This window comes from Eulemur rufifrons, chromosome 7, assembly GCF_041146395.1.
Source record: "Eulemur rufifrons isolate Redbay chromosome 7, OSU_ERuf_1, whole genome shotgun sequence".
NCBI lineage: Eukaryota > Metazoa > Chordata > Mammalia > Primates > Lemuridae > Eulemur > Eulemur rufifrons.
The window spans coordinates 208400434-208422979 of NC_090989.1; the positions used below are offsets into that span (position 1 = coordinate 208400434).

A 22546-nucleotide genomic window follows, 5' to 3' on the forward strand; every position below is an offset into this window, starting at 1 on the left:
GCTGGAAGAGGAGCCCAGCTGCCCTCCACTCCCACACGTGCAGTCAATAAACAGGCTGCCCCCCCACCCCAAAAAAGGCTTTATTCAGACTACTTTTAAATAAGTGGTTGCTTTTATTGTCAGTTTTACTTTCCCCAAGTGTATTTTTTCTCTGTTCTTCTATTTCTTTGTTTCCCTATATATATATATATATATATATGTATAAGATTCTTATACATATATACATATATATATATATAATTTCCAATCCTGGATATTGCCCTGCCACCCATGAAAACTATTCTGGCACCAAAAGTAATGATAAATGTTAAGTGTAATAGAAAAGTAAAGCAAAGAGCCATTCAGCTTCAGTCTTTACATACCATGAATAAAAGATTAAAACATCACATGGAGAAGTTTACCTGGTGATTGTTCACCTGCAGTACTGTGGACTTTTAACTTTTTGTCCCCTTTTTGGTGAAACAGAGTAAAAATAGTCATCTACCATTACTGTTATTTGCTGATTTTATTTTATTTTGATGGTAATATTCTTATGACACTATTGCAACCAAATTGGCTTTACCATCTTGGCTTAGTAGGTATAGAAGACAATGGATTACCATCTTTATTGCTGTTATGTGTTAAGCATTATATGTTAGTAGAATCTAGTTTAATTGTTTCAGGTAGAAAGTATTCTTTGAGTTTCCATTTTGAATGTGTTTGGACTAAACAAACAATAAACTACTGATGACTGCAAAAAAAAAAAAAAAAAAAAAGGCCCGAAGATGTCAAAGGGAATGTTTAGCTGGAAACCAGAGATAAAATAAACTATGTAATTGATAACAATAAACATACTAGTGCTGTAAGTGCTCGTAACATTATGCTGTTTAAAAAGAAACAAGCCGGCTGTCAGGGAGTAGTTCGTGCCATGAAGGAGGCATTTGGCGTTATTGAAAGAGGTGATATTCTGCCTTAGCATTCACTTGCATTCTTTCCCTGCTCTTTCCTGTTCATTATGCTTTAATTCTGAAGACCATATGAGGGTAGACTATATTACCTTTTAAAAACTACAAACATTTGTATAGGCAAACTATTTTCTTAAAGTTGATGGTCAAATGTTAAAATGTTATTTTTCATACCATTTATAATCTTGTCACAATCCACTTAACAAAGTTTGGTTAGATTTCAGTGAAAATTATCTTCCAGGGTAGTTTTTTTTTCTCTTCCTGGGATGGGGGGGTAACTTTACTACAGTTAGTATGTATGGTGCAGAATTTCATGCAAATGAGCTTTGCCAGCAGTGTGAAAATTTAAACGTATTTAAACAAAACCAAAAAAAATGAATGCACAAACTTGCTGCTGCTTAGATCACTGAAGCTTCTAGGACCCAGTTTCTTTTGCTGATTTAAAAACAAAATGAAAAAAATAAAAAAGTTGTTCCTGAAAAAAAACCTTTAAATTTATATTTTCAAATGAAACATGTAAGTGTCTAGTAATCATGTTTAAATGAATGCTAAGGCATATAGTCTTTTTTTTTTTTTTTTTTTTTTTTGTGGCTGAGGTAGGATGGCATATAGTCTTATCTGTAAATTAGAATCTTAAGATTATTTGAACCTTTGAGATAATGTTAAAACACTAGACTAAAATCATTCAATTGATTTTATAGATAAACATAAATCAATATGTATAAAGTTATCCTAAGAAGAAATAGAACATTTTTATTTAAAAAACCTTCCTTTTATGGCAAAATAAAAACTTCAAAAAAAAAAAAACCCGTCATGATATCATCTTACCGTTTTATTTGCTAAACACAAACAGTTATTTGGCATTTGTCAGACTGGATTCTCCAGTGCCCGGTGTCTGTTACAGCTACTTTCCAGTTGCTACTGTTTATGCTCATTTCTTTAAGGCAGTGCAAGATCTTGAAGTATTTTATTAGATGAAGAAATTTTGAATTGTATTGATTTTATTTTACTGTATTCCAGTTCTGAGATTACTGACCAGTGGGCAGTATACATGTGTTGATGTCTGTCTTGGGTCTTCTGGAACAATTATGATTTAGAAGATTCTGTCCCACCATTTATGTAGACCAAAAAATACTTTCCTAATTCCTGAATGTGACACAATTCTATTGTCACATTTTGTGTTGTGATTTTAGGTTATGAAAACATGATCATTATATATACATCAAGTAATTTTTATTTATTGTGAATGTTTGAGTAGCTCACTAGCCCAGCCCTCCTCTATGTTGGCTAAGAGAGTTATTACATTTTTTAACTATGTATTTGAGAGTAACATGGATTTTGCTATTGTTTTTGGAATATTCAGTCTATTGCTATAACATGTTAAATGAGACCACGAAATTTAAGGGCTTCTGATTCTGATTAAGTTAATGAATAGGGTTCCAGGCTCTTTCCTCTGGGTTCTTGAAAGAGAATAAAGTTATGTTTATCTTATCTTTGTTATCAGGTTTGCTTAATTCTTTTGAACTATGATCTTAAAGGCACAAACAGTACCAATCATCTTGCTCATTTGTTAATAGCAGATCTATATTGCAACAAGAAAATTATTTTTCAGAATAAAGCTCAGTTAAAATCAACTTAAGTCACTGCTGAATTTCTAAACCAGAATTTGGACTTATATCAACATCAACATGTATATGTGTTAGATGATCCTCAACTATTGTCCGAATTTAATAAACAGTCAATTTTTAAAACATTTTAATATTAAAAGTTATGAAAGAATGTGGTAATAGCAGTCTTACCTCTGCATTTTCTTTCAATTGTAAATTGCAATTATTTGTTGGGTATTTTGGGCTACAAAGCACAGAAACTTTAAAAATGAAAATGTACACATTTTACTGCAATGATCCCTGTGCATTTTTTCTAGTGTCTGAGGCTTCCAGTTGGACTTGAACTCCCATGTTGTCTAGTTTCCTACCTAGAGGTGTATCTTCTAGGAAGGAAACAGAAAAGAGTGAACAACAATTTGAATGGAAATGAGCTTTGACCTACCTTGTAAAACAAAAGCACAAACAAAAGAGAAAGTGGTCGGTGAGAGCTCCCCAAACAGAATAATATAACAAGAAAGATTTTCCAGGTATCTCCACAATCAAATCCAATCCACTAAACAAACAAAAAATAAATAAAAATAAAAAAGAAAGCTTCTCACAGGACAACGGAGGGGATGCGGCCTCCAATCTTCTTTATAGGTATGACCCCCGCGGATCAAGGTGGCCTCCATGAACCAGCGTCACGTGGATTTCTACCTCGCCTCCATTGAAGACATGCTGGTGGCCGTCGGGGGCCGGAATGAGAACGGAGCTCTCTCGTCGGTAGTGAGGGACAGTCCCAAGACCGACTCCTGGTCCTATGTGGCCGGCCTGCCAAGGTTCACGTACGGCCACGCGGGCACCATCTACAAAGACTTCGTGCACATCTCGGGGGGCCACGACTACCAGATGGGCCCTTACCGCAAGAACCTGCTGCGCTTCGCACACCGGATGGACGTGTGGGAGGAGCGGCGGCCCCTGACCACCCCCCGCGGCTGGCACGGCATGTGCAGCCTGAGCGTCTACTCCATCCGGGGCAGCGACGACAACATCCAGTCCGTGGAGCGCTGTGACGTGCTGGGCATGGAGGCCTATATCCCGCAGCGCCACCCAGTGGACCCGCGTGGCGCCGCGGCTGCACGCCAACAGCGAGTCGGGCGTGGCCGGGTGGGAGCGCCGCGTCTACATCCTGGGCGGGTACAGCTGGGAGAACACCGCCTTCTCCAAGCAAGTGCACGACCGCGAGGCCAACAAGTGGAGCAAAGCCATCGACCTGCCCAAGGCCATTGCCGGCGTGTCGGCCTGCGTCTGTGCCCTGAAGCCGCGGCTAGAGGACAAGAAGAAGAAGGGCAAGGACAAGAGGCAGCAGGACTGGGGCCACTGACCCACCGGCGCCCTCCCGGGCCTCGGCCACTGCCAGCTCCCGAGTGTCTGCAGACCAGGAGCAACTGCTCCGATCCTGGCAACCTCCTGTACAACTTAGCAGCTTTTTTTACTTTTATGATTCCTGGTATTTCTATGATATCACGGTAACCGATTAAATATTATATGTAACTAAAAAAAAAAAAAAAAACAACTAGATAGGACCTTGTGAGACAGGACCATGTGTTAATAACTGATTCTGGCCCATGGGCTGTGGGTGACAGTGACATGTGTGACTTCAGGCCAGCTGTATGCCCTCCAACTCTCTCTCCTCTTTCCTCAATGACTGAGGAGACCTCGTGCTCCAGATGCAGTAGCTACATGATGATAATGCGTCAGTCAGCCTGGATCCCTGAGCCAGAGTGTGGAGCAGGGGCCCTGCCCACCTACACTGGACATTTTACATGAAGAAGAAATAAACCTTTGTGATGTTAGTCCTCTGAGACTTTGCAGTTGTTTGTTGCAGCAGCAACAAACCTAGCTTAATAAATAAACACATTTTTGTCAGCCAAAACCTGGCATTTTACATGAATACATTGCAGTGTGCAGTTCTTCACAGTAAATTGTAGAGTAGGCTCACACACACCATCTTTTTTGGTCCTTAGAACAATTGTGTACATGGAAATTCCCCCTGGTAAGAGGTTAGCAAGTTTTTTTCCTTACATAAGGACTTCTCTAAAGTCCCCATTTCTATATATATCCATTATTCAGTCAGTCAGTCTGTCTCCTCACTGTACCCAAATTCTACCACCATGATTTCTGAACTGTATTGCATGTATTTGTTCATAATCTGCCTCCCCATACCAGGCTGGAAGCTCCTGGATTCTGTCTTATTGAAGCCACAGGCAATATCTTATAGATTTTGTGTCTATTCCAGCACCTGGAGCATAGTAGGTGTTTTAATGTAGACTGAATGCGTCATCAATTATGTGAAGTAGGCAGGGCAGGTGTTATTATTTCTGTTTTACTGAGCTGCGGTGAAGTTCAGGGATTTGTCCCAGGTCAGACAGCTAGGAAGTGGCAGAGTCTGGGGTGAGCCCCGTCTTCTGGCTAGAGAGCCCTGTGTGGCAATCACTGAGTGTTTCCTGCACAGGCAGTTTTGAGGATCAAATGAGGTCGTGTGTTCAATGGCACTGCTTACTTGGTGAGGAGGTGAGACATGTAAGGCATTCTCAATACTTTTACATTTCCTGTCTCCAAACAGCAGGTCAGGAGTCCCATGTGGTGGTGTCAGAAACTGGAGAAGGGCCTGGCTGGAGTTGGGCACACGTTGAAGAAAGGACCAGGATGGAAGTTCCCTGGAGGAGGAGACCTGTGTGCCCCACCCTCGGCTGCACGAGAGTGCCTGGAGCATGGTAGGTGTCCAATACATTGTTCCATTGAACACACAGGAAACAAGAAAGGAGGCTCCAATGTGAACTCTGAAGGGACGGGCCTGTGAAGGGAGTGGGTGTGTGGGGATCCTGCCGAGGCTCCTTCCTTCCCTCCCTCTGGCTGTGTGAATCCCCTGGGCCCATATGTTGTTTGTCAAAGATGTCGAGCTGGGCTGGTGGGATAGTTTCACTCTTCTGAAAAGCCTTGTAGACACCCCTGTTGGACTCTCACAGCACGGCTGTGCATAACATGGGTCCATCTATGGTGTGGATGGAAGGGCGAAGGGAGCCTCTCTGCCACCTCACAGAACCCCAGCTCCCGGAACTGGGGGGGATTCAGAATTCATGGCAGCAGCACTTGCAGATGCGTTAGCTGAATCTGTGTGCCTACTCCAGGAGGCTGGTTGTGGCTGCCTGGAGCAGTGCATCGACATGTCTTAGCTGGGATCAATTAAAAATAACTGCTGTGGCGAGGAGAGGGAGTGGCGTGTGAATGCCGCAGATTCGCCTTCTCGGATCTCATTTGAATGCCTTTCTCATGGTGCCCGACTTCTACAATTAGAGAGCCATTACTTTGCATTAAGGCCTTGTCTGTCTGTTAACATTTGTGGTATCCACATGGGGAAAGAACAGGTCAAACTATCGCTCTTTGCTGATGGTATGATATTATATCTAGAAAACTTCAAAGATTCAACCAAGATACTCCTGGGATTGATAGATAAATTCAGCAAAGTCTTAGGCTACAAAATCAACGTACACAAATCAGTAGCTTTCATATACACCAATAACAGTCAAGCTGAGAATCAAATCAAAGATGCAATACCTTTCACAATAGTGACAAAGAAAATAAAATACCTAGGAATATATTTAACTAAGGAGGTAAAAGACCTCCACAGGGAGACCTATGAAACACTAAGGAAAGAAATTGCAGAGGATGTAAACAGATGGAAAAATATATCATGCTTATGGATTGGCAGAATCAACATTGTTGAAATGTCTATACTGCCCCAAGTGATTTACAGATTCAATGCAAGCCTCGTTAAAATACCAATGTTATTTTTCACAGACCTATAAAAATAGTTCTCTGTTTTGTGTGGAATCAGAAAAGACCCCAAATAGCTAATGCAACCTTACTTGATAAGAACAAATTGGGAGGCATCAGTTTGCCAGACTTTAAGCTATACTTACAAGGGTATAGTAACCAAAACAGCATGGTACTAGCACAAAAACAGAGACAGAGATCTATGGATAAGAACAAAGAACCCATATATGAATCCATGCTCATATCACCGTCTGATCTTTGACAAAGCAGGCAAAAACATACACTGGGGAAAAGAATCCCTATTCAATAAATGGTGCTGGGAAAATTGGATAGCCACATGTAGCAGGCTGAAACAGGATCCACACCTCTCACCTCTCACAAAAATTAATGCACAATTGATAACAGACTTAAACCTAAGGCATGAAACTGTAAGAATTCTAGAAGAAAATGTTGGAAAAACCCTGATAGATATTGTAGACCGATATCTATAGGCCCTCCAGTTATATAATGGATGTACACTTGTCCATGTCAACCTCAGAGAATATAACATGCTGTGGCATGCTGGAAAGTTCTGGTTGATTGACATTAGTCAGTCTGTAGAACCAACCCATCCTCATGGCCTGGAGTTCTTGTTCCGTGACTGTAGTAATGTCTCACAGTTTTTCCAGAAAGGGGGAGTTAAGGAAACCCTTAATGAATGAGACCTCTTCAATGCTGTTTCTGGTTTAAACATCTCAGCAGATAATGAAGCTGACTTTTTAGCTGAGATAGAAGCTTTGGTGAAAATGAATGAAGATCACGTTCAGAAGAATGGAAGGAAAGCGGCTTCATTTTTGAAAGATGACAGAGGCCCGCTGGTACTGTATGATGAATAGCACCAACACCCACGGCTTTCAGTGTTCACACAGCGGTGATTGTCAGCTGCTAACAGTAAATTAAGTTATTGGTGACTTGAAATACCAAAACATGAGGCATATCCAGTGGTGCTTCTGTGCTTTTTTCCTCCTTGGAACCCATGTGTCAGACGTGTGGAATTCTGAGCTCAGCATTGAGAGAATAAAATGTTATTACCTCTCATCTGACAAACAGGATAATGCAATTCTTTAACAGCTATAGTTTATCTGGCTGAAATAGGCCTAATTTTACATGACTCATGTTATAAAATGTTTTGATGAGAATTTTTAAAACTTAGGTAACATTTCCAAATGTGGGAGGAAAAGACAGATGTGTTTACAAGGGAGTATTTTATTACAACATATTTGCTTTATTCATCTCCCTGTTTTGTGTTGTGTCTTTCCTCAAATATTTTATTGATTTAAAATTAGCCCTTCTCAATTCTTTTTCCAGTGTGTGGCCATGACTCTAAAGGAAAATTTATTCTCTTTAGTGAGTTTTACAAATGGAAATTTGGTTTCAGAATGTTTGATGGAAATATTCATAAGCATTGTACTTTTTATTAGTACATTTCATTTTCATGAAAATGAACTGAATTCTACTTTTGTCCTACTCATTGAAGAAAAGGCATCATAGGTTTCTGAAAGAGTTAATGTGTAAGAACTTCTTAACTATCCGGATTTTTAAATTTAACTTTCAACTTCTCTACATTTAGGTAAAATGATTAGGATATAACTCATGGTGTGACTGCTCTATACTCATAATGAAAATATAAATTATCTGGAAGGACAGAAGATAAGCCTTAACCATGTCTGACATATTTTAATGAAATCAATGAAACAAAATTCAGTTTACCTTCTACTAAAACCATATATTTATTGGTTGATTTTGACAGGAATGTAACAAGTTAATTAGAAATATTAAGCAATCAAGGTATATATAAAACCACTTGTGTACCAAATTAACTAATTTAAGCTATCTGGCCTCATTATTAATAGTTTTTAGTACTGGCTATATAACATATCTTTAAAAAAGTAAGCACTGTACTGGAAAAGTATATTGGCTTTGTTAGGATTGAAGTTCATTAAGCACAATGTAATCATTCCTCCTGTGACTGAAGTCAGATTGGAACCACTAAAGATCCAAACCTTCTGTCTGGTAATAGAAAGTAAAAATCTAGACATTTTTACATTGGAAAGCTTCTCTTTTAACATTATTTCAGAATGCCAAATATTTTCTTTCTAGAATAATATTTATTTTTGTTTTGTTGTACAGCTTTTAATTACATTTCAGAGAAGTGTGATTTTGGGTAGTTACTTATTACATTTTTGAAATGTTTAGTACTCTGAAATAAAGATTTAAATGACTGGTGAAAAAAATTTTTTTTTCTGATTCAACACATATATATATATATATATATATATATTTTACATGCGATACTTTTATTTTAGACATGCAAGGAAAGCTATTTCAGAATCTACTAATTTAAAGCAAGCAGCTGTATACAGATAACAAAAGAAGCAACATTTGGTTACAGCTCAACACACAGCATCCAAAGCAAACAGGCATGAGACAATGCATATTTGTGTAGCATTAAAACCAGATGGATAACAAATTGTGGGGCAGAGGAAGGGATGGAGGAAACAAATGGAAATGAAAGACCAATGTTTCTCAACTTCAAATGTATAATGCTAAATTTCTCATTTGATAGCACATCCAGGTGCTTCAAATGTAGTATATTACAGCAAGAATGGTTAGAATGGAAATAACTCATCTGTATACCTGCCCAACACTAAGTTTGGTCAAAACACATTTTCATAGGTCTTCTTTCAGTGGTAAACCCATTTGATCCTGTTCTGAAGTTATTGTTTAATAACTTACTAAACTCAGGCTTTAAGCTCTCTAGATATAAACAATGAATTATTTGGTACTTTTGCTTTTATAATAAAACATGCTGTATGTTTTATTAAAATATACAATAGTGATCAATATTAAAAGTTTTAATATTCAGAAATATAAAGCAACAGTTAATAAAGCATTAAGTATTTAAATGCAGACTTAATATATTAGAAAGCCATAACTAGTAAAATATAAGTCTTTAGGTATTAAAACTTAACATTAGGATGTTTTCTTTTTCCCTTTCTTTAGAATAGATTCCTTTCAAAATAGGATTTTTTAACTATAAAATAAACTTAGCATTAATATTTTGAAAAAGCTACTATTAAGCAATAGATATTGCAGAAGAGACTTTTCAGACATAGCTTTCTATAAATTCTTAAAGGGATTGTTCGATATTATTACATAGCACAAATGTGATTCAATAAATGTGGTGCTCAATGTTTCCTAAAAACTGAAAGTTTTAATTTTAAGTATTATACAATAGTACAGATTAATTTTGCTTTCTTGTATTATTTCGACATACACTTTTACATGATACATTAGAACACATTAGCTCATATAGATTGTAAGATAATCACACAAAATCATTCCCCCTTGCCTCTCAATATTTGAAGACCAAACTACACTATATATTATGGCACTGCTTATTTTGAACTAGCACTTCAGCTATATTTTCTTTGGTAAACATTTTAATGATTGTTAGGTTTTCTTCCTATATGATTAGTCACAGATGGTTCATTAATGATAACATGCATGTGTTTAAAATGAAATATTACTGAAAACACTCATAGGCCATATTTTGTCAAAATGAGATAAAATCAGTTTCAGACAGGAATAAGCTGTATCAAGATCACATATAGAATGAAAATAAAATGGAAAAGAATTAGGAATGAGAATAGGAAAAAAATACAATCATAAGGGTACTGGTTCTGAAATATTCTGTTATTATCATACAAGATAATCAGTCACTAAGCTGAGGACATTTTCTCACTCTATTTCCTCTGTGAAATTCTGCATACTCGATGAGTAGTCATTTAGTACACAGGGACATTAAAATATTCCTGACGTGGCTACAAAAGAAATACATATATTTTTATACACAGTGTACAAACTGACATAGATACAATCAGATTTCTAGAACATTTAGTTCACAGTACCTAAAGTTACCTAAAACTTAAGTTTTTGTTTGCTTTTGTTCTTTGGTTTATAACTGAGTATTTAACTTCTAGACATTGCCAAGGAGTTCAGATTCATCTTTTATAACTTTACTGTATACGATGGTAAGCAAAATGATGATCCATGTCCTCCAAAAATCCTACAAAATCCTGAAACACTGTATTTACTAAAAATATTCTGAAAAGATTTTCAGTGTAAGTTATCTGGTCAGTACTGAGTTAACTGAAAATTCAGTTAGAATACTCCCTTCCACCAGTGTTTACATTCATCAGGATTTTTATTACATGAAATAGAGATGCTAGAAAAAAAGTGGAAAAGTAGTCACCCATCTGGTACTTGAAGTAGCAATGAAAGTTTTTAACTGGTCACTTAGAGCTACAAAAACCAAAAATCCAAAGAGTGTGACTTTGAGACTAAGGATATTAGTTTTTAAAAAATCCTCCAGATAGATTTTAAAGAACTCTCCAGATTTGTCAAATGTATATGACTACAAATATATCTAACAAGATGTTTCTCGCATCACAAGGAAGAAAATGTAACCTGAGGTGAGGTTAGTAAAGTGACCCTAGAGTGTCTACAGATGGACTTCTATGGGCTCCAAGAATTCCCTGAAATCTGAGGCAAAATTACGTACAAATTTTCCTGGGGAGAGGGCTCATCACCCTTGAGACTCTCAAAGGGATTATATGCCCCACCAGAAGGTTTATGACTCCAAAAGTTTAAAACTGCTTATTTGAGTGTTTTAAAAGTATCCTCCTTTTCATATTTATTCAAGTTGGAACTTTTAAATTTTGAGCTATAAAATCATATAAACTGTTCCAAAAAAAAAAAAACAAAAACCTAATAGATCCCTAAACTTATACAACCATTAAATACAAACGTATCTGAGGAGGAAAGTCAGTTAAATTTTAATCCTCAGATAATTGTTAGGGTGAGTACCCTTTCAATAATTCCCAAACATTTTAAAGAGACAGTTGCCCTTTTTCTTCCCTACTCAGAATAAATTATAGTGGAATGAAGAAGCAAATTAAAATAATGCTATTCATAATAAATTAAACTCCCAAATGCTTCATTTTCTTACAGAAGCTCTCATTTTCATAGGAAAAGTCTACTTCTGTATCAATGGTATTAGCAATTCACAGTACTTAATGAGTACTTTTTTGTCAATGAACGTCTGAACATATTTCAATATTGCATGCAAAAAATAAATTATAAGCCCTGATGATGGATCATTATCAGAGCAAAATTCCCTAAGAAAATATAAGTTTAATGAAGTAATTGGGATAATCCCTTGGAACTTAATATAATTATAGACTTTCCAGGTAATGCTAAAACATAAATAACAAACTTGCCAAAATAATAATTACAAACTGAATTTATATATCCTACTACGTTTTGATGCATGTCAGTACTCCAGCACGTATTCTGGTACGCTTTCTTACACCCAGTGAAACTCCTGCTGTGAAACATATTCTCTGATTTCTCCTGCAGTAGGTCGGCCTGCTCAATTGCTTTAAGGACATTTTTCTTGGATGTTTCCTGAACTTCTCTTCCCAAAAGAAACTCATCTAAAATAAAATAAGCCTTCTCAAAATTAAAGATGATATCAAGTTCACACACACTGCCAAAATACTTGGCAAGTAATTCCACATAACGATGAATTATTTCCAGGGTAATTAATTCATTGTCCTGATCCTCAATAGCACAGCAAAAATACAGACTAGCATATCTTTTGTAAACAATCTTCAGATCGCGCCACTCCAGGAAGCTGCACATTTTCGGTTTCCTTGCTAAAACGGTTTGAACAAGTTCTCTTGTAATCTTTTTCTTTTCTTTGTCTGATAGCAGGACATACCATTTCTGCAGTCGAAGCTTTCCCTGACGACTAAAAAACAACATAAACTGCATCAAGCCCGGGCGAGGTGACAGGCAAGGAGCGGAGCAGACAATGGCATCCGCCGCCACGCAGGGGGCGCCCAGAGTCCTCGGCCGCCGCCGCCCCCGGCCGCCGGCCCCTCGCGAAAACGCCCCGCAAAACTTGAGGCGATTCCCGAACCACAGGTGCCGCGGGGCTGTCGCGGAGCCCGGGACTGGACCTCACATCCCGGGGCGTGGCGCGGAGTGGTGCGCAGGGCGCAGACGGCGAGAGGTCTTTAACATATTTTTTATTTCACTTTTTTCCATTTCTTTATAAAACAGTCATGTCCTCACTAGCAGCTCTCTCCCCTAGAGTGGGGGAGGGGTGGAGGAGGTTGGGCACCTCCAAAGAAAAAGGGGGAGGGGAAAGGCCCGAGGTTACCTCTGGAGGTTCTTTCGGGCCTGTTTCAACAATGTGTCAAAATCAAGGGAATCCAATTTGCTCTTTACAGGTCAGTTGCAGGGTCAAAGTCTTCCGGGCTGGAGTCAAGATCAGAATAGCTCCTCTTGCAGAACTGCCTATGGCCCCCAAAGCAGAGATCAGAGGGCTGCTCATCTGCCTGCCGCAGCTTGTGGCCACTCTCGATGGCTGCAAACGCCTCCTCAGCATAGCGGTAAGTGACGAAGCCATAGTTGTCACCCTGGACACGGAAGTGGATAGTGCATTCCTCAATTTCTCCAAAAACTGAGAACCTCTGTTTCAGCTCTGATCGAGTCATGCGGCCAGGTATCTTCCCAGTGAGGACCACCCTTCTCCCTTCTGTTGCACGCTCCTTCTGCAGCACTCTCTGCCTTTGGTAATGGTTGGGTGAATGGTAAGAGATGTACCGCCACCTCCTGCCACTTCTCCGCAGAGGGGGATGGGAAGCGCAAACGGCTTCAGGAACTGGATGATGAGGATGAGGAAGATGAAGAAGATGATGATGAAGAGGAAGAGCATCTTCGGGAATGTCTGGAGGAACTGCAGCTGGACCTTCGCCACCTCCTGTGGTTGGGGGCAGAGGGACCTGGGGTGGGATCAGGATGAGGAAGATGATGAAGAGGATGACGAGAAAGATGCTTCGCCGGTCTGGTTGGACCCACAGCTGACAGAACGACTGCTGTGAAACCAGCAGTGAAACGCCACACAGTGAAACCAGTCACCACCCCAGAGACAAACCGCAGAGCGTGGGCAGGGGAAGCCCTGGGCTCCGGCTCCCTGGCAACCTCCCCTCGCCTGGCTCATCCTCCCGGTAACCCCGGTGGCCTGTCGTGGGACATGGGCGTCGGTGAGACACCTTCCTCCAGGGACTTGGCTCAGCCGGGCTCGAAGCGCCCGTGGCGCAGCGCGAGGGACCCGGGCCAGCAGCCTGGGCCTCCGTCTCTGCCGGCTCTGTCGGGGCGCCCTTGAGACTGGCTGTGCCCCCGGCCTCCCTCATCCGCTCAGCTGGCATCAGGGCCCAGGATCCGGATTCCCGTCCTGTGCTCGGAAGACCAAGCTGCGGGGACCAGTTAGGCCCCCGACAAGGATGGGCCACCGTCTGCCCGTGGCCCTGGGCTCGGCAGGGCCTCCCCGACACTACGACCAAACAGGGCGTTCAGGTCCAATGAATGACTTGTCTGCTGTGGCAGGCTCAGCCCCTCCAGGCACCAGGCCGGGCCGAGGAAGAAATGACCTTCCAGACAGCCCAGGCCCCCGTAGGAGTTGTTAGCAAGTCTCAGGAAATAAACCAGAGTTCACCCCCAACTCCTGGGGGCCTGGGATGTGGTATGAACCCCCCCAACTTCCACTCAGGGGGGTCCCCGCTGTTGCTTTCAGGAGCATCGGGCCCATTTAGGAATGGAGCTTCTGTCTGAATCTTTTCCCGGAATCGTCTCTGACCGCCGTGTAGCCTGATCCAGTTCCCGTGCCAGGACAGTGGCCTCGTGGGGGTAGGAGCGTTGCCGTGTCCGAAACTGTTTTTCCACCTCCGCCTGCCATTTCACCCAGAAACCATGCCCGAGAACCAGAAGGTTCCACCACTGGCCTTTGCCCTGGGTGGATGGGTCTACGTGAAGCCTGGACCCCTGCCAGGGGAGGTCTGCAGTCTTCACGCAAATCCCACGGAGCCCCACGTGGGGGCAGAGCATGGTCTGCTAGGGTCCCCACCTCTGCCAAAAGCAGGAAATGGGGTCTTGCCCTCCCACCAGCCCTCCGCTTTCCAAGGTACCCCAGTGAGCCTGCCGACCCTGGCCTGAGGGCCTCAAGCTGCCTCCTACCCTTCTCCCCAGAGGAGCCTCTGAGACCATGTTGTTGCCCCAAGGGCACCACCAAGCCGCCAAGGTCCCACAGTGTGGAAGGGCCCCAAGCGCCCACCCCACCAGTCTCCTGCACACCTACAGGGCCACAATTAGAAACCATGGGACCCGGGCAGAGCCACCCTGGGGGCCTCAGCCCAGCAGTCTGGCCTCCCTGGCCCGGCCCCACCCCCTCCACCCCCCCCACCCCCGGGTGCCTGCCGCCTGCTACTTCCCCAGTCTGCAGGGCTGCCTTTCTCTCCTTAGGGTCCGGCGGGCCCCAGCAAAGCCACTTCCAGGCCCTGCTGAGAACTCTGGGACCCCCGAGAGGTCTGGGAGAAGGTTACGCTGGTGTAGCAGGGCCACAGCCTGCCAGACCCCCACCCCTGTGTCCTCCCTCCCGGCTGCTGTGCTCAGAGGAGCAGGGCAGCCCTGAGCTCTTGCCCCCTGGGAGCTGCAGGGGACAGGGCAGACTCGGCCAGCCACCGAGGGCACAGGGTGTCTCAGGCTGGTTTTGGTCCACTTTCCCCACTTTTAATGAGGAAATCAGAGCTGCTCCATGTTGGGGTGAGAAGAAGTAGGGTGGTCAGCTCTCCCACCCGACAGGCGGAGAAGCAGGGCCACTCCTGAGACTCAGAGCTGGGTCTCTCAGGCTGCCCAGCAGCTGTGACCACAGCACAATGTCACCTGGAAACAGGAGCTTCTGATTGAGGCGTGCTGTGGATTTGTCACTGCCTGTAGCCACGGATCGGCCCCTGCTTGGAAACTGGATGTCACAAGCACTGCCAGCGGGGCCAGCACCCTCCACGGAAGGCCTCATCCACCTCTGTGGCTCTGTGGCACTTTGGAAGTGTCCCATGGCTTGCAGGAGCCCAGAGGCCTCCTTCTCTGGGGTGTCTCTCACTGACTGTGATTCTCAGTCGGGGCGATTCAGGATTCTGCCCCCCAGGGGACACTGGGCTGTGTCTGGGGACATCTATGGTTGTCATAACAGGGGCAGCTCCTGGCATGGTGGGTGGATGCAGGGACACTGCTCAGCACCCAGCTGCGCCCAGGACGCCCCATTGCTGAGAATGCTCCGGGCCCCAAATGTCCACAGTGCCCTGGGGCAGAGACCATCCCCAGCTCATAGGAAGACCTATGGCAAGTGACAATGGATTGTGCACAAGGGCCAGATGGTGACAGAGACAGAGTCGAACTGACAGAAGGGAGGGCGCAAGAGGCGCTCGCTGTTTGACCTGCAGGCAAGGACCAGGAGCAGCCACCAGAGCTCGGACATCTGGCTCCCTAATAGCACAAACAGGTTTCTGTTTAAAAAAAAAAATAGCAAAACTCCAAAAAGAAAAAAAAAAATGGAGGCTGGGGCTCAGTATGTGGACCCTGCCCCACGCGCTGTGTGTGCACGCTGCAAGGACCAGCAAGCTCTTGGCACCTTAGTACAGGCCTGCCACCTTTATGTCCACTCTGCTGATCAATCAGCCCCAGTATGCCTGGCTGAAAGAGCTGGGGCTCCCCGAGGAAAATGAGGGTGTGTATAATGGAAGCTGAGGAGGCCTGAGAGAGGTTATTATCACCTATTGTCCTGCTAACAATGAACCAATAGCAAGAGTTCGACAGGCCAGCATGGCAGACTGTGAAGAAACTGTAAAGAAAGCAATGGAAGCATGGAAAGTCTGGGCAGATATTCCTGCTCCAAAGTGAGGAGAAATAGTAAGACAGATTGGTGATGCCTTGCGGGAGAAGATCGAAATCCTAGGAAACTTGGTATCTCTGGAGATGGGGAAAATCTTAGTGGAAGGTGTGGGAGAAGTTCAAGAGTACGTGGATATTTGTGATTACACTGTTGGTTTGTCACGGATTCGGGGACCTATCTTGCCTTCTGAAAGATCTGGCCATGCCCTCATCGGACAGTGGAATCCCATAGGCCTGGTTGGAATCATCACTTTGTTCGATTTCCCTGTGGCGGTCGCTGTATGGCTGGAACAATGCCATTGCCATGATCTGCCAGAACGTCTGCCTTTGGAAAGGAGCTCCAACAACTTCCCTAATTACTGTAGCTGTCACAAAGATAATAGCTAAGGTTCTGGAGGACAACAAGCTGCCTGGTGCAATTTGTTCCTGGACTTGTGGTGGAGCAGATATCGGCACAGCAATGGCCAAAGATGAGCGAGTGAACCTGCTATCCTTTACCGGGAGCACCCAGGTGGGAAAATAGGTGGCCCTTATGGTGCAGAAGAGGTTTGGGAGAAGCTTGTTAGAACTTGGAGGAAACAATGCCATTGTTGCTTTTGAGGATGTGGACCTCAGCTTAGTAGTTCCATCAGCTCTCCTTGCCACCGTGGGGACAGCGGCCAGAGGTGTACCGCTGTGAGGCGACTGTTTTTACATGAAAGCATCCATGATGAGGTTGTAAATAGACTTAAAAAGGCCTATGCACAAATTCGCATTGGGAAGCCATGGGACTCTAATGTTCTCTTTGGGCCACACCTCACCAAACTGGCAGTGAGCATGTTTCTTGGAGCAGTGGAGGAAGCAAAGAAAGAAGGTGGCACAGTGGGTCTCACCCATGATGCATCCATTGCACACACAGAGACTTTTGCTCCAATTCTCTACGTCTTTAAATTCAAGAATGAAGAAGAGGTCTTTGCATGGAATAATGAAGTAAAACAGGGACTTTCAAGTAGCATTTTCACCAAAGATTTGGGTCAAATCCAACGCTGACTTGGACCTAAAGGATCTGACTGTGGCATTGTAAATGTCAACATTCCAGTGAGTGGTGCTGAGATTGGAGGTACATTTGGAGGAGTGAAGCATATGGCAGTGATGCCTGGAAACAGTACGTGAGAAGATCCACTTGTACCATCAACTACAGTAAGGACCTTCCTCTGGCCCAAGGAATCAAGTTTCAGTAAAGGTGTTTTAGATGGACATTACTCAAAGTCTTCTAGGCATTCCTACAGCTGCTTCTGAAGAAGATAAAGAAAATTAAGTTTTGCCTGGAATAAATGCATCATTTTGAATATGAAAAAAAAAGATTAGTAGGTGCATTGGAGACTCACACTAGGAGCCTTCTAAGGCCAGAGGTTGAAGCTTCTCTTCCAGCTCTGGGATCAGTCCCAGAGCAGGCCCTGCCCCCAGGAGTCTGTGTGTCTGCTCTGTTCTTCCCATCCATACTCCTTTGGGGGAATCACGAGAGAGTTCGGAGGTTTGACGAGATCCTGAAGGCCAGTGATGGGATCATGGTGGCTTGTGGTGATCTGGGCATCGCGATTCCTGCAGGGAAGGTCCTCCTTGCTCAGAAGATGATGATTGGGTGGTGCAACCGAGCTGGGAAGCCTGTCATCTGTGCCACACAGATCTGGAGAGCATGATCAAGAAGCCCCGCCGCACCCGGGCTGAGGGCAGTGATGTTGCCAATGCAGTTCTGGACGGAGCCGACTGCATCATGCTGTCTGGAGAAACAGCCAAGGGGGACTACCCTCTGGAAGCTGTTCACATGCAGTGCATGATTGTGCGTGAGGCAGAGGCCGTCATTGCAATTATTTGAGTAGCTCTGTCACCTGGGGCCCATTACCAGTGACCCCACAGAAGCCACCATGGTGGGCGCCATGGAGCCCTCCTTCAAGTGCTGCAGTGGGGCCATAATCGTCCTCACCAAGTCCAGCAGGTCTGCTCACCAGGTGGCTAGATACCACCCACGTGCCCCCATCATTGCTGTGACACGGAATCCCCAGACAGCTTGCTAGGCCCACCTGTACCATGGCATCTTCCTTGTGCTGTGCAAGGATGCAATCCAGGAGGCCTGGGCTGAGGATGTGGACCTCCAGGTGAACTTGGCCATGAATGTTGGCAAGGCCCGAGGCTTCTTCAAGAAGGGAGATGTGGTCATTGTGCTGACTGGGTGGCACCTTGGCTCTGGCTTTACCAATACCATGCATGTAGTACCTGTGCTGTGAGGGACCCCAGAGCCCCTCCTCCAGCCCCTGTCCCATCCCCTTCCCCCGACCCATCCATTAGGCCAGCAATGCTTGTAGAGCTCACTCTGGGCTGTAGTGTGGCACTAGTGGGCTGGGACACCAGGGAGAAGATTAATGCCGCTGTGAAACATGGCTATTTGTAGACTCTGCTCAGCTGGGGTAGCTCAGAGCCTGTTTGCCCATCATTTGGTCCCACAAGCAAGGGACAAAGGGGGAATGCAAGACTGTAGGCCCCCAGAGTCTGTGGCAAGAGGGCAACAACTCCTTCTCTTTTGTATACCTGCTTTGGTTTCTGTAGAAAATGGATGTGCAGAGAAGTCCCAACCCTGACCTGGGGTCAGGAGACAGCTAGCAAGAGTAGGGGCCTTAGGGTGTGGGGCAGTGGTTCCAGTTTAAGCAGACTCTGGCCCTGGCCCTAACTTGCTTTCGCAACCCCACGGCCTCCCTTGCGCACTGTGCTCTTCTGTCCTGCACTCCACTGACCTGTTGCTGCAAACACTCCACCCTCACCTTCCATTTTCCCTACTACTGCAGCTGTCTCCGGGCATGTTGTTATAGAGCCTACCTGTATGTCAATAAACAACAGCTGACGCAAAAAAAAAAAAAAAAGAAAGAAAAGAAAAGAATTTAAGAAGACCCCAAAAGCAATCACAGCAACAAATAAACGGGACTTGATCAAATTAAAAAGCTTCTGCACAGCGGAGGACACAATCGATAGAGCAAATAGACAACCTACAGAATGGGAGAAAATATTCGCGTGTTATACATCTGATAAAGGGCTGATAACCAGAATCTACAAAGAACTCAAGTAAATCAGCAAGAAAAAAATCAAACAACTCCATTAAAAAGTGGAAAAAAGACATGAAAAGAAACTTTTCAAATGAAGATAGACTAATGGCCAACAAACACATGAAAAAAATGTTCAACATCTCTAACCATCAAGGAAATGGAAATCAAAATCACAATGAGATATCACCTAACTCCAGTGAGAATGGCTTTTATCGAAAAGTTCCAAAACAGCAGATGCTGGTGAGGATGCTGAGAGAAAGGTACACTTATATACTGTTGGTGGGGCTGCAAACTAGTACAATCTCTATGGAAAGTAGTATGGGGATACTTCAAAGAACTAAAAGTAGACCTACCATTTTATCCAGCAATCCCACTACTAGGTATTTACCCAAAGGGAAAAAAGACATTTTATAAAAAAGAAACTTGCATTCAAATGTTTACAGTAGCACAATTCACAATCACAAAGATGTGGAACTAACCCAAGTGCCCATCAATACATGAGTGTATTAATAAAATGTGGTATATGTATACCATGGAGCACTGCTCAGCCATAAAAAAAAAATGGTGATCTAGTTTCTTTTGTAATAACCTGGATAGAACTGGATACCATTCTTCTTAATGAAGTATCTATCACAAGAATGGAAAAACAAACACCACATGTTATCAACACTAAATTGTAACTAACTGATCAACACTTACATGCACATATGGAAGTAAAACTCAAGGGAAATAAAGTAGGTGGGAGGAAGGAGGAGGGGATGGATAAATTTACACCTAACGCGTACAATGTACACTAACTGGGTGAAAGGCACACTTCAAACTTTGACTCAAACTGTACAAAAGCAAATTATGTAACCAAAACGTATGTAGTCTGGTAAAATTCTGAAATTAAAAAAAGAGGTGAAAGAAAGAAAGAGAGAGAGAGATAAAAAGAAAGAAAGAAAGGAAGAAAGAAAGAAAAGGAAGGAAGGAGAGAGAGAGAAAGAAAGAGAGAGAGAGAGAGAGAAAGAAAGAAACAAACAGAGAAAATAAATCATGGAATCTGAATTTATCTTACAAAAACCATTTATTAAAATATATGTGTGTCAGAGAGGAGCTGCAAGAAGGTATTCAACAATTCAGTGATTGCAAAAAAAGACCATTAACAGTTTTGCTTGTTCTGGAAAATGCCACACACCAGTAACTCTTAAAATAAACAGATTTTACCACCTCACGTAGGATATGTTTAGCAGACTGTCTTCCAAAGTGGCAGCTGCTGAGAGGCAATTGGAGAGCAGGTCAGTTTGGTGGAAGGTGGGGTTGGAAACTCGAGGTGTCCCCTGCAATGGGAACACCAGGGGGCTGCACGTATGGAGGAGCCAATACCGGTGGGAGGGCACAAATCAGCTCTACTCTTTCTTTTGGTTAGAAGCCACCAACTCTTGATACCCCACCTCCAGTGGCATGGTTGGTTTGTCTGTAGAGGACCGAGGCTCCTTTTTGGGAGAGCCCTGTGCTCCTGGCCCTGTTGCTCGTTCTCTGTGGGCTATGCCACTGTCACCCACTTCAGGGGGTTGACCTGGGGGTAGAACCGAGGTTGCAACTCCCTCATTTCTTCAGACTAAAAACTTGTTGGGTTCACTGGGCTGGAGTGCAGGGAGGTGGGTGGGGATCACACTGCTAAGAAGAATGAGGTAGTTCACTGTGTTGATAACAAGTCTGACTCCCAGGACTGTATTGAGTTGTTATGTCAAGAGCATAAGCCAATCTAGTTTGGATTAAAAGAATTTAAATGGTAAAAAAATACTCCAGTCAGTTTTATCAGTTTTTCCTAAGGAGAACAGAATGAGAGGGAAGAGAAGTGTTTAGTATATGGGACACTTAGACCCCAGAGAGTCCAGAGCAGTGGATAAGTGGTTTGAACAGGGCCAGTGATCCTGGGTTAAGTTTATATTGGGTAAGAGGCATCATTTGCTCATTTATTCATTCAACAAACACGTATCGAGCACTTATTATGTGCCAGTCTCTAAGGATATGGTGATGAAGAAGATGTAGGTCGTGTGCAAATAGAGCTTTGAGTTGAGTGAGGAGTACAGACAAGAACCGGGACGTTTTCAACAGGCTGTGAGAAGTTGCTAAGAGGGGCATTCGCAGTGGGACTTGGAGGTGTCGGCTTTCCCACCTATGAAAAGGGAATATTCCTCTTTACCACAGAGCTCCAAGTCACTAGAGTCGTAAGAGCTGTCCCAAGTAATGCTCTGGGCATGGGGAATTCATTTCAGGAACAGATGGTGAAGGGTGGTCCCCAGAACTCACCATGGGATGTGCGCTGCCTAAAGATGTCATAGCAGTTTCTTGCATCTGCAGCGTGTCTCATACATTTCAAAGCACTGTCATGTTCAGCGTTTCATTTGTTTTGTCCTTCTCCCTTGTGAGTTTGGCAGGGTAGGGGGCCCCTAAGGTCACACAGTCAGCTGGTGGCAAAGCTGGTGGTTAGAACCCAAGTGTACTTTGCTGCTCATTCTAGGAGCTGAATTGGATGGAAGATGAACTTGGGGAGTTAGGATGGAGCAGAGACAAAGAGAACACAGAGATTCCAGAAGTACACAAGTCCCTCCCTCCCTTCCTTTCCTTTTCTTTCTTTCAACTGAGAAATCCTTACTGACCATCAGCCATGCGCACTGTGCTACAGGTGGCCACGGGCACGGTGCCATCCTCAGACAGTACTGAACTCTTTTCTGGGCTGTCAGCAAGTCCAGGTCAAAGCCAGCACTCAAACCCTTGTTGAGACCTCTTTCCATAGTGCCACAATTTGCTGGTTGGGGTGTCCTCTCCAGGGCCAGGCAGCAAGAGTGTGAAAGGATGGACCACCCATGGCAAGGAAGGATTGCAGAATCCTGAGCTTCCATAGCCGTCAGGACTGCAGACCACCTAGTCCAGCCCACCTCCGCCCCTCCTGGGGAGAAGGGTCTCCCCACTTTGGAGCAGGGTGGCAGCAGATGCCTGCCCCTGGGAATGCTGCATCCTGGAGCCCACTTTGTGGAGGTGATGACTTACCTTGGTAACTTGGGCTGGGGAGTAGGAGGGGGAAATTTTACCCGATCCCTGTGGTGGATAAACTTAGGGGTATAGGCCTTGGTTAGACTCATGAAATTGTTTAGTGTTTTGCTATAGGAGTTTCCAGGTATAAAGAGCACTTTTCAGAAGTTGTGGTTTCAACTCAGTTCTAGGAAAAAGACATAAAGAGTTAGCGACCTAAATATTATTTGTTCTGGAGAGGAAGGGAAAGCTT

The 22546-nt window shown here is 43.8% G+C and overlaps 1 protein-coding gene and 2 pseudogenes across 1 annotated transcript; 2 read left to right on the forward strand and 1 right to left on the reverse strand.

Annotated features, from left to right (window-relative positions):
• Positions 1-10194: 10194 nt before the first annotated feature.
• LOC138387174 (AP-1 complex subunit sigma-2-like) lies at positions 10195-12244 on the reverse strand. The gene is made up of 2 exons (XM_069474063.1): positions 11821-12244; positions 10195-10232 (listed from the first exon to the last, which is right to left on the reverse strand). The coding sequence occupies exons 1-2, from the start codon at positions 12242-12244 to the stop codon at positions 10195-10197; spliced, it is 462 nt and encodes a 153-aa protein (XP_069330164.1).
• A 3636-nt stretch (positions 12245-15880) lies between these two features.
• Positions 15881-17528, forward strand: LOC138387175 (alpha-aminoadipic semialdehyde dehydrogenase-like; annotated as a pseudogene).
• LOC138385939 (pyruvate kinase PKM pseudogene) lies at positions 17515-18465 on the forward strand (annotated as a pseudogene).
• The last annotated feature ends 4081 nt before the right edge of the window (positions 18466-22546 follow it).

Excerpts from the sequence above, each read along its gene's own strand:
- LOC138387174 (XM_069474063.1), bottom strand. The coding sequence starts at position 12,244 with ATGCAGTTTATGTTGTTTTTTAGTCGTCAGGGAAAGCTTCGACTGCAG. Across the intron at positions 10,233-11,820 it reads GCAGGCCGACCTACTGCAGG|AGCCACGTCAGGAATATTTT; the intron begins AGAAATCAGAGA and ends TATTTCTTTTGT.